Source organism: Triticum urartu, chromosome 2, assembly GCF_003073215.2.
Source record: "Triticum urartu cultivar G1812 chromosome 2, Tu2.1, whole genome shotgun sequence".
Lineage (NCBI taxonomy): Eukaryota > Viridiplantae > Streptophyta > Magnoliopsida > Poales > Poaceae > Triticum > Triticum urartu.
The window spans coordinates 430,836,864-430,848,964 of NC_053023.1; the positions used below are offsets into that span (position 1 = coordinate 430,836,864).

The window sequence follows — 12,101 nt, forward strand, 5'->3', positions numbered from 1 at the left end:
ACAAAAAACAATGTCAGATCTAAAAAAATGCATACCACATGATAATTCCTTCTCGTAAAGGTAAACTAGAAAATGGCTCAATGGTGACACCATAGGTTCTATGCGTCACTCTAGTGCGTACTACTATCTTCACTCCATCTTTCTCTAACTTTTCATATCCTTGATTACATAATTTGACAACTCTCATGCTAGCGCCTTATGAAAGCGCAAAAGTGAAACTAAATTCATCTGTGGTCATATTAAAAACACTATAAGATCACAATCCCGTAATCTCCATGGAAAAACAACGATAATCACAAGATAATTCCCCCTAAAACTAAAAAAACACGAATGATGAAATCCTATATCTAAGTGGCACATTTGTTCACCTTCTCTTCATCTCAATTTATTCAATATGACATAATCCAACCACTCAGTATGATATGGCCTTTCAATTGTATACACGTCAAGAAAGTATAATCCTAAAGTTAGGGTCTCTCACATCACAAATAGTCATAGAAGAAACATTGCAGAGCCACTCAAATGAAGACCCACAGTAGAATCACAATTCTACCATCACAGTGTAATGGGTATCGCGTTTCAGTTAGTAAAGTTTAAGCACAAAATAATGTTAAATTTTATTCTTCCTTGGTATTATATGGCATTTCATACTTGCTTGCAATTGCAATGGAAAATGCTATCATGTATCCGGCAATGCACACCGTATGATAATTTAATTCATGCCACATGATAGTTCTTTCTCATAAAGGTAAACTAGAATCATATATGCTTCCTAGAAAAATAGAAAATGACTCAACCGTTACACCACAGTTTCTATGCGTCACTCTAGTGATGCCGTTATCTTCACACCATCTTTCTCTACCTTTTATATCCCTGACTGCAAAATCTGACAACCTTTTTCTTTGCGAGAACAAAATCCAACAACCATGCGTTATTCACGTGGAAAAGTGAATTTGGATTTATTTCAGGCCATTGCAAAAACACTGTAAGATCACAAAGTCATAACAAACACTCGAAAGAAAAACAACAACAAAGGTCACAAAAACAATTAAGTAAAATGATGAAAGCACCCTGTCTTAATTTTTTTAAGATAGTATAATCTGACAATTTATATGCTCAAACCTTTCAGTTGTATGCGCATTCTGAATGTAAACCAAATTTAAATTCTCTCACCCTCAATAACTATCGTCGCAGAAACACTATAGCGCCACTCAAATAAAGACCCACATGATATTTATCTTAACTTTGATCCTTTAGAGCATCTCCAGCCGCGTCCTCAAGAGACTTTCCCCAGGCGTTTTCTTAGCGTTGGCGGGCGAAAATCGGCTCAGTCACGTCCCCATGAATTCGTTTTTTGTCGGGTTGGGCCGAAATAACAGTCGGCGCACCCGAGCCGAACCCGGCGCGCTGGGGGCGCCTGGGGGCGTTGGCACAAGCGAAAAGAGGCGTGGGGCCGCTCTGTCGGCAAGAGGAGGGCCTTTTCCCGCCGTTTCTTCCCGCTTTCCCCCCGGCTTCCTTCTCATTCTCTCCATTCCTCCCGCCAATCTCCCTCCTCCTCCCCTCGTCGGACGCCATGCCGCCGAAGAAATACGTGATCCCCGCGCCGCGACGGCTGCGACCGTCGCCGCCGCCCAGCCGAAGTAGTGGAAGCCGAGGGCGTCGCCGTCCAAGCCACCGGGCATATCCAACGCCGTCTGGAGGGCGGAAGTCCAGCGTCGGGAGGCTGTCACCACCGACCGGCGGAACAGGGCCAACGCCAAGAAGGCCAGGGACAACGCGACGCTCGCGGCTGCGGCCGAACAAGCCGAGGCGGCTCACGTGGGGATGACGAATCCTCCCAGGGGCCACGCCCAGTACGCGCCCTGAAGCTAGCAAAGCGCCGGTTCTCCGGCCGGCTTCTCGTCGTCGCCGCAACCCTGGGGATGCACGTCGTCGTCGGGCTACGCCGACGGGGACGCGCACGGTGGGTTCAACCCCAACATCACCTTCCCCCATGGTCACCCGGCCCAGCGCACGCCCTCGCCCGTCTTCGCCGGCGTGCAGTACCCTCCATACAACTACTCACCACCGGCCTACGCGTCGTCCCCGACGCCCCCTCTCTGCCGTGGCGCGCTGCCCTTCTCACAAGCTTCCGCATCGCACCTTGGCGACACTGATGCGACCGAGGCCGACATGGACGACATCATCACGGCAGGCTCGGCCGCCGCCGCCGCGTCCCCCGGGTTCACTACCCAGGACGAGATGATTGGCCTCGATGGCGACATGGACAGCGAGCTCGAGTACGACGAGGAGGAGCCGGACGAGCAGGAGGACAAGGACGAGGAGCCGGCGCCGATTCCGCCGAAGAGACGCAAGAAGAAGGGGGCGGTCAGGACCGGTGAGCCACGCATCAAGTGGTTGTCTAAGGAGCAGGATGTCTCGCCAAAGCGTGGAAAGTCGTCTGCCTCGACCCGATCACCGGCAGGAACCAGAGCATTGACACGTATTGGAAGCGCATCAATGCCGAGTTCGACAAGCGCAAACTCGTTGACCCCGACTTCAAAGGCGTCTTCATGCAGCGCGGGTCGAAGGCAATGGCGAACCGTTGGGGGCTCATCCAGTCGGCGTGCAACAAATGGCATGGGATCGTCGAGAAGATCGCGGCTCGCCCGGAGAGTGGCGCCAGCGTTGAGGATCAGGTATGGCACGCCGCTGCCCCACTTCTTCTCGCCATGAGCCCCCGCCAACTGTTTGTTCCTCGGCGTAGCTGCTGCACATGTTCACCATGTATCGCCAGGACAGTTGGGGGCTCATCCAAGCCCGAGCCATGATGCCTCCACGATGCCCAGCAGCACAGAAGCCCGCCGACGCCGCCCATCACCGAAGTAGGCCCGACACCGCCAAGCCCGCGCACGCCAACTCCGCTGACGCCGGAGGCCGACCTCGCCGTGTGAAGCGTTGCACGCACGTCCTTTCTTTTTTGTATGTCGAACTTTTCATACAATCGCCGAACTGATGATTGCCGAACTGGGCCGATGTGATCGACGGGCTTGTGGCATCTTTTGTGAGCGGGAATGTCCATGTTTGAATTTGCCACGGTTTGGGAGGCGTTGCCTCGGGACGTGGCTGTGAGCTAGGTTGTCTCCAGTGATCAATCTAACGCCGGTTCGCCCCCAGACCGTTCTTTTTCGGCGTCCTAGGGAGCCGAACGGGACTGGAGATGCTCTTATGGAAAAGAGGCAACCAAGATAGATCACACGGAAAAGGAAAAAAAAAGTGAAAATGACAGTGAGGTCCTAACCTCCCATAGACCATGGTTACCCGTTTCTTACCAACCCCAGTCCCGAGGGCCGCCTGTTAAGACGCAGCGGCGCAAAACGGCAGCAGCCAAAGGCAAGGCCGAAACCGCGTCGGCTCACGGAGTCCACCACCAGTCTCCTCCCCTCCTCCTCCTCCTACCCCCGCCTCCAAGGCCCCTCCGCCCGCCCGCCGACCTGGTCCGCTGGTCCGGGGTGCTCTGTCCGGCACGAATCCAGCGGCGCTTGTTGCGGAATGCGGGGAGTTCATTGGTGAGCCGCTATGGGTTGCTTCCCGTGCTTCGATTCGGGCTCCGACGGGGAGCTGCTCTACCCCAAGCAGGGCGGCGGAGGCGGCGGAAATGGCACGGGCGGACGGACTGTGTCCGCGGCATCGTCCTCCGGCGTCGGCGCCCGCGAGGAGAGACCCATGGTCCCGCCGCGCGTCGAGAAGCTCCCCGCAGGTGCGTGCGTCTCTCCGATCGGCCTTCTGGTCGATTGATGGGAGTAGGATCGGATCCGTTGATGGTTTGATGCTCTCTGTTAATCTCTTCTCCCCTTTTCCTCCACCGGCACGGCGGCACCACGGGCCGGAGTGGAGGGGAAGAGACGCTCGGCTTCAGGACTTGTAGATTCGTGTAAGATAGTAATCGTTTCGTTAGAGCAGCCTGGCCTTGCGCGGAATAATAGCTCAGATCTGGATCTTGTGGCGATCTTTTCGTCGACTTTGCGTGACCGTGGGGGCTGAGCTGTGGAAGAAGTGCCTCATGAGGGTTTGATGCTCTTTGTTGGTCTTTTCTCGCTGGACTCTAGAATCTAATGGCTGGTGACGGTGGACAAGGTGATCCTGGTGAATGGGATTGAGGGAAAAGACGGGAATAAAGTGTGGTTAGTAATCCCCTAAGATATTTCTGATAGTGGGTACAAATATCTTACCTACTAGGCTGGTTTCCGCGATTTATCGTATGACAACTCATTCAATTAGGAGTAGAATGCTTATTTGGGTTGGTGCCTTCATCGTGATTGTATCTTCATCTGCATGACGATGTGAATATGTGCAGGGGCTGAGAAGGCAAGGGCAAAAGGCAATGCCGGAATGAAGGAGCTTTCAGATCTCAGGGATGCCAATGGCAATGTCCTCTCTGCGCAGACATTCACCTTCCGCCAGCTTACAGCTGCCACGAGGAACTTCAGGGAGGAATGCTTCATTGGGGAGGGAGGGTTCGGACGTGTTTACAAGGGCCGTCTTGATGGAGGCCAGGTAACTTGTTTTGTTGGCAAAGCTAGGTCTTAATTTTTGTTTCCGTCTTTCTTGTTTCTTGATGTTAGAGTAGTACCGAGGTTACTTGGTTGTATCAAAGGTGCCATTGATTCGTCTAGGACATCCAAGAAAACCAGTGTTTGCACATGATCAGTGGATGCCCACATGCAAGAAAAGTCCATGTTCACTTATAGGCATGGCAGATTCAATTTCTGCCGGCCTTGGCTGCTCGACTGTCCGTAGGCCCTTTGTTAATTGAGCAAGATGAAGCACATGAAACAATTAATGCTTGCCATCTGAATGAAGTATTTTATGTCCTAAAGCATGAGACGGGGCCTAACACATGCAAAGCTGAAATGTTTGAAGCACCTGTTGCAGGTTGTTGCTATAAAGCAGCTCAATAGGGATGGAAACCAAGGAAACAAAGAATTTCTGGTGGAGGTCCTCATGCTCAGTTTGCTGCATCATCAAAACCTTGTTAATTTGGTTGGTTATTGCGCTGATGGAGAGCAACGCCTTCTGGTGTATGAGTATATGCCCCTTGGATCATTGGAAGACCATCTCCATGGTAAGACTGTTTGTTGCTTTCTATATTGGCGTTGTGCAGACTGCAGAGCAATGCCTTTTGAGCCTCCATTCATCTTTTTGTGCGGCTACTGTGCACATATGTGATACTGGTTGTTTCTCACATGTTTGGTTCAGTACAGGTTGTCAATCTGCTATTCTGTCTGCCCCCATCTGTCCATGATTGTTTTATTGTTGCTCCATGTGCATGATTCTTTTCTTGATTGTGAGACATTTTGCTCTGCCAAGTCCTTTTGTCCATGCAGCGGTACATAACATGCACAGTATCCAGTAGGTTTCTCTGATTGACCTTGCTGGCTCCATCTTTATCTGTTACCTAATTATAGTTGGGTGAACATCCTGTATTTGTATGTATGTTTGTTAGCATGGTGGTATAACTTAATCTACTACTTACTTGGTCATGTCAACCGCTTGAGACATGGCTGCTGCATATTTTATATTCTGGGAAATATATGAAGAGTGCAAATTAGGTAATTTGACTCTATTAGTGATCTGTGGTGAGTGTGGTCAAATATTGGATGTCTTCCATGTGTATGTGGTTTAATATCGATGATACATTCATACGGTCATACCCCGTGTGTACTTTTAGTGCAAGATATAATTTATTTTCGTAAGGCAGGAAAGAAGTTGATATTCAAATACTGAACTTCATTTAGGTTCATTTTGCTACCAAGCTCACCGAAGTGAATAAAGCAATCACTGTGACGGTAGAATTGCTAGATGTGCCGGTTAATTTGATTATTTAAACAAGGGGTCATGTAAATTATTGTCTTGAAGAATGTAGTTGGGGACCAGAGAATAGACCAGCTACTAGCTAAGTCAGATGTGCCAATAATTGGAACCTAGCATGAAAACATATTGCTGACATAACAGTAAGTAACCCTGTTCCAGATGACTCGGTTTTTCTGGGCTGTGCTGTTGTCAATGTTGTGCACAGAAAGTACATTACTGAACTATATCAGTTGAGCTCAGATCTAGCTATGCAACTGTGCAGTAGGAACATTTTCTTTTGAACCATGTGGATGTCTTCCCGATTCGTATCTTCATGGGCCAATGTTTTTCTTTTTGTGGTATTCATGGGTCAATTTTTGGGATAGGAATGCATAGTCCTTTAATTCGCTAGTGCTGCAAATGCAACTTCGTTACTTCAGAAACTCCATGCAAAAAAAAGAACATTTGTATAACTATTACGTTCAATCTTGCTCCAAGCAACTCTGCGTATTTCACTTTTGGCTAAATTAACTTCTGTGTAACACTTGATGCAGATCTCCCTCCTGATAAGGAACCGTTGGACTGGAACACTAGGATGAAAATTGCAGCTGGTGCTGCTAAAGGGCTGGAATACCTCCATGACAAGGCACAACCACCAGTTATATATAGAGACTTCAAGTCATCAAATATTCTATTGGGTGATGATTTCCATCCAAAGCTGTCAGACTTTGGTCTCGCTAAATTGGGTCCTGTTGGTGACAAGTCTCATGTCTCTACACGTGTGATGGGAACATACGGCTATTGTGCTCCAGAATATGCTATGACAGGGCAACTTACAGTCAAGTCAGATGTCTATAGCTTTGGAGTGGTGTTGCTTGAGTTGATTACTGGCCGGAAGGCCATTGACAGCACCAGACCTCATGGGGAACAAAACCTCGTGTCGTGGGTATGCTATGTTAAAATTGTTCATAATCAATTGTTGCTATTTCCTACTCATTCTATCAGATTATCTATCCATATATCACTTGTTGATAGTCAGATATCAGTTTCTCTTATATATTTGCTGGGTAACTGGATATTTAATTATGATGGGAAGTTGGGAAATAAATGTGGGGGTATATTTAGAAGCTATTAAGGACCTTTTTTCAAGTAAAAATTAGTATGATAGAAGCATGATTATGACAATGCTTATCCACAATCGCTTATGGATACAAGTAGTAGAAAGTATGTTGGGAGCAGGCCACAGTTTGCAAGTAGCAGTAGAAATATTAGTCCTTTGTGCAATGCTTATGATTTTCCATGTGTCATGGAATTAATTGTGTAGTAATGGCATTCTTTATACATTGCCAGGCACGCCCTCTTTTCAATGACAGGCGGAAGCTCCCAAAGATGGCTGATCCAGGGCTGCAGGGACGATATCCCATGCGTGGGCTCTACCAAGCCCTCGCTGTGGCGTCAATGTGTATTCAGTCAGAGGCTGCTTCGCGACCACTTATCGCTGATGTTGTGACTGCTCTTTCCTACCTGGCGTCCCAAATTTATGATCCTAATGCGATCCATGCCTCGAAAAAGGCAGGTGGCGACCAGCGAAGTAGGGTTTCTGATAGTGGAAGGACACTCCTGAAGAATGATGAGGCAGGCAGCTCTGGACACAAGTCGGATCGGGATGATTCCCCCAGGGAGCCTCCACCGGGTATCCTTAATGACAGGGAGAGGATGGTGGCTGAGGCGAAGATGTGGGGTGCGAACCTGCGGGAGAAGACGCGTGCTGCTGCCAATGCACAGGGGAGCCTTGATTCTCCAACTGAAACCGGATAGCGGCAGTCGTCAACCTGTGGCCTTGTGTTTTCTCTCTGTCGACTGTGCTTGCTTTCGATTGGCGGGGAAAGATGAATTGGGTGCTTTCCGGTGGTGTTAGATGTGTACATTTATAGGGGCAAAACAAAAACAAAACAAAACAAGAGGAGAATTGGGTGGCTTTGTACTGGATATGGTCGTACCTGTAAATTCTCGGAAAATTTTGCGACGATGGAGAACAAATCTGAACTCGTGTCTGTTGTCCCTGTTCCTCTTTCTTTGTTTGTATAATTTGCATTGCTTTATGTTTTTTCTTAGTTATTATAGGATTTGCACTGGTTGCGGGCTTGCATCCTGATTCTTCTAGCCTTTGGATCGCTGGATTGGATGGCTCAACAGGTTTCACCAGGTTTTTTGTGTTTGCTAGGTACTAGTAGTGCTCGGTTCCTCTTTAGCTAAAGTGGAGGCCCTTGACAATATATAATTTTACTACGGCTAGTGTTTATTTGATCGTTTGTTGATGCGAGGGGCCCTACCAATCCGTAACTTTCTAGCACGTGTTGTTTTTGTTACTTGACTAGTAAGATGCTCGTGCTACGTTACGGATAACACAAGATTAGATGGATTTAAGTTATAGTCAGAGGCCGTATATTGCCACGGACAATAAAATATGTACGGAGATATTGATCGAAGCAATGCTATGTTGTTGATAGGTACACATGGAGCACGATCCAAAGAACATATATGCTATAGCTTGAGCGCACATGCATAAATGGTTCCATGAGAAATAATTATGAAGTAGAAGTGTTTTACTGAATGCTTTGCCAAATATGCGTAGGAAAAATGAATCAATATACAACGCCACCATGAAGAGAAGAAATATTCCAGACACAACTCACACAGCTAGTTCCACTTAATTAGTTACATAACTTAGGCATCTATCAGGCCATGGAATCATTTGTCAAGCATAGTATACCCTTCGTTTTAGTTGTCTGCTCAAAACATATGTGCCAACAATATGAATCCTGGAGTTTTCGCTTCCTGTTATCTATGTGATCAGGAAGAAGACAATGTGGAACATCTACTCATCCAATGCGTTTACTCAAGACAGGTATGGCACACGGCCTTGTCCAGTGTAAGGATTGCGCCAACACTAACACCGGTGGCGAATGATAACTTGGAATCATGGTGGGGTAGCACCCATAAGCTGATTCGCAAGGAGAACCGTAGAGCTTTCGATAGCCTGGTGATTCTGGTGTGTTGGCACCTATGGAAGCAACGAAATGCTCGAGTCTTCCATCCGAGGACTCCGTCTATCTCCGCCTCTATATTAGTGTCTAGGATTCTTGATGAGCTGCGCATGTGGGCGACAGCGGGAGGGTGGGGAGTTGAAAATATTGTGTGAGGAGTTAACATAGTGTGTGGAATTGGAGTTGGCCATAGCCTCAGTCGGCTTGTGACTGGTGGCTATGCTTGTAACTCTCTTGTACATTTCTTTCACTCTTCTATAAAGTTAAGGTACGCAATTTGCGTACTCTCGAAAAAAAAGTTTTCGCTTCATCTATTTGGTCACCTAAAAGGACATAAGATCAGACAATCACTACTGCATACATAATTGTCTCTGTTATATTCAGACAAAGGAAAAAGAATGTGCCTATTCAGGATTGGTAGTACATTTAAACAAAGCAAGAAAATGAGCAGCACCGGCAGTATATTTTCACTAAGCAAAGAAACAAGATATACATGAGTGAATAGCAAAAAACCACTATATTACAGGCTAGGGTTACCAAAAACTAGCACTTTTCTTAATTTCCTAAAATGCTACCACAATTTTGGTTCGCTGTTCCAAAAAAACCAAATCGCTATGTGATTAAATTTTAAACATTTTTATGACAACTGGGCCCACCAATAAGAAAATCGTTTCTTTGACCGTTGCCTTCCACGTGGGGCCCATATGTCAGCTTCAACCCTGCTCTTTGGAACCATTTTCCCTCTGCCTCATTTCAGCGAGCAGCTTGTGTGCGTGCAGCTCACCCAGGACAGAAGCGGCCGCCGTCGGGGAGCTATGCGTGCAGTTCTCCCAGGACAGTGATACGTCTCCAACGTATCTATAATTTTTGATTGTTCCATGCTATTAAAGTATCATTCTTGAATGTTTTATACTCATTTACTAGCAACTTTATATCATTTTTTGGACTAACCTATTGACATAGTGCCCAGTGTCAGGTGCTTTTTTTTGCTTGATTTTTACTTTGCAGAATATCAATACCAAACAGAGTCCAAATGCCATGAAACTTTTTGAAGAATTTTTTCTGCCCAGAAGACACCCAGGAGGCCCAAGAAGTGCACCAGAGGGGTCCCATGGGGCCCACTAGGCACCAGGGCGCCCCAGGCCCCCCAGGCGCGGCCTGGTGGGTAGTAGAGCCCACAGGCACCCCCCTCCACTGACCTCTGCCTCTATAAATACTCTAAAATCCCAAAAATCCTAGGGGAGTCGACGAAACACAATTCCATCCGCCATAAGTTCCAGAACCACGAGATCCAATCTATAGGCCTTTTTCGGCACTGCCGGAGGGGGCTACGATCATCGAGGGGTTATTCATCATCACCGTTGCCCTTCTGATGATGCGTGAGTAGTATACCACAAACCTACGGGTCCGTAGGTAGTAGCTAGATGATTTCTTCTCTCTCTTTTTGATCTTCAATACGATGTTCTCCTTGATGTTCTTGGAGATCTATTTGATGTAATTGAAGGAAATATGCCCAGAGGCAATAATAAAGTTGTTATTTTATATTTCCTTACTCATGATAAAGGTTTATTATTCATGCTAGAATTGTATTGATCGGAAACTTAAATACATGCGTGAATACATAAACAAATAACGTGTCCCTAGTGAGCCTCTACTAGACTAGCTCGTTGATCAAAGATGGTTAAAGTTTCCTAACCATAGACATGTGTTGTCATTTGATAACGGGATGAGATCATTAGGAGAATGATGTGACGGACAAGACCCATCCGTTAGCTTAGCATATTGATCATTCAGTTTATTGTTATTGCTTTCTTCATGTCAAATACATATTTCTTCGACTATGAGATTATGCAACTCCCGGATACCGGAGGAATGCCTTGTGTGCTATCAAATGTCACGACATAACTATGTGATTATAAAGATGCTCTACAGGTATCTCCGAAGGTGTTTGTTGAGTTGGCATAGATCAAGATTATGATTTGTCACTCCGAGTATCGGAGAGGTATCTCTGGGCCCTCTCGGTAATACACATCATAAGCTTACGAGCAAATGGCTAAGGAGTTAGTCACGAGGTGATGTATTACGGAACGAGTAAAGAGACTTGCCGGTAATGAGATTGAACTAGGTATGAAGATACCGACGATCGAATCTCGGGCAAGTAACATACCCATGGACAAAGGGAATTACGTATGTTGTCATAACGGTTCGACCGATAAAGATTTTTGTAGAATATGTAGGAGCCAATATGGGCATCCAGGTTCCGCTATTGGTTATTGACCGGAGAGGTGTCTCGGTCATGTCTACATAGTTCTCGAACCCGTAGGGTCCGCACGCCTAACGTTTGTTGACGATATAGTGTTATATGAGTTATATGAGGTGACCGAATGTTGTTCGGAGTCTCGGATGAGATCACGGACATGACGAGGAGTCTCGAAATGGTCGATAGGTAAATATTGATATATAGGACGATGGTATTTGGACACCAGAAGTGTTTCGGGACGTACCGGGAAGAAATCGGGTCACCGGAAGGGGTTCCGGACACCCCCGGCATGTATATGGGCTTAATGCGCCAAGGGAGGAACAGACCAGCCCACAGGGGGCTGGTGCGTACCTTTCCCTAGACAAATAGCCCTAGGGAAGGAAAAGGGGAAGGGCTAGCCCCTCCTGCCTTTCCCTCTCATGGGAGAAAGGAAGGGGGGCACCCTTCCCTGCCTTTCCCTCGCTCCTATACATGGCAGGGGGCGCCACCTTGGGAGAGACCCCAAGTAGGACTCCTCCTACTTGGGCGCCCCCCTTGGCTGCACCTCCGGGATGAAGCTGCCCGGGCCAACCTTACATGTCCACGCACATGAGACCGGTTCCACCGACAGACATGCAACTAGTTTTGCATAGAGCTGGCTGGCGGGTGTCTGTTTCTCCTACTTTAGTTGAATCGAATTTGACTGCGGCCGGTCCTTGAAGAAGGTTAAAATAGCAAACTTGACGAAACACCGTTGTGGTTTTGATGCGTTGGTAAGAACGGTTCTTGCTAGAAGCCCGTAGCAGCCACGTAAAACTTGCCACAACAAAGTAGAGGACGTCTAACTTGTTTTTGCAGGGCATGTTGTGATGTGATATGGTCAAGAAATGATGTGATATACGTTGTTGTATGAGATGATCATGTTTTGTAAGTTATCGGCAACTGGCAGGAGCCTTATGGTTGTCGCTTTATTGTATGAAATG

The 12,101-nt window shown here is 47.1% G+C and overlaps 1 protein-coding gene across 1 annotated transcript; it reads left to right on the top strand.

Moving 5' to 3' along the window:
• The first annotated feature begins 3,339 nt into the window (after positions 1-3,339).
• LOC125537680 (probable serine/threonine-protein kinase PBL7) lies at positions 3,340-7,883 on the top strand. The gene is made up of 5 exons (XM_048701002.1): positions 3,340-3,739; positions 4,337-4,536; positions 4,915-5,104; positions 6,387-6,778; positions 7,183-7,883. The coding sequence occupies exons 1-5, from the start codon at positions 3,559-3,561 to the stop codon at positions 7,648-7,650; spliced, it is 1,431 nt and encodes a 476-aa protein (XP_048556959.1). The 5' UTR covers positions 3,340-3,558; the 3' UTR covers positions 7,651-7,883.
• Positions 7,884-12,101: the final 4,218 nt, after the last annotated feature.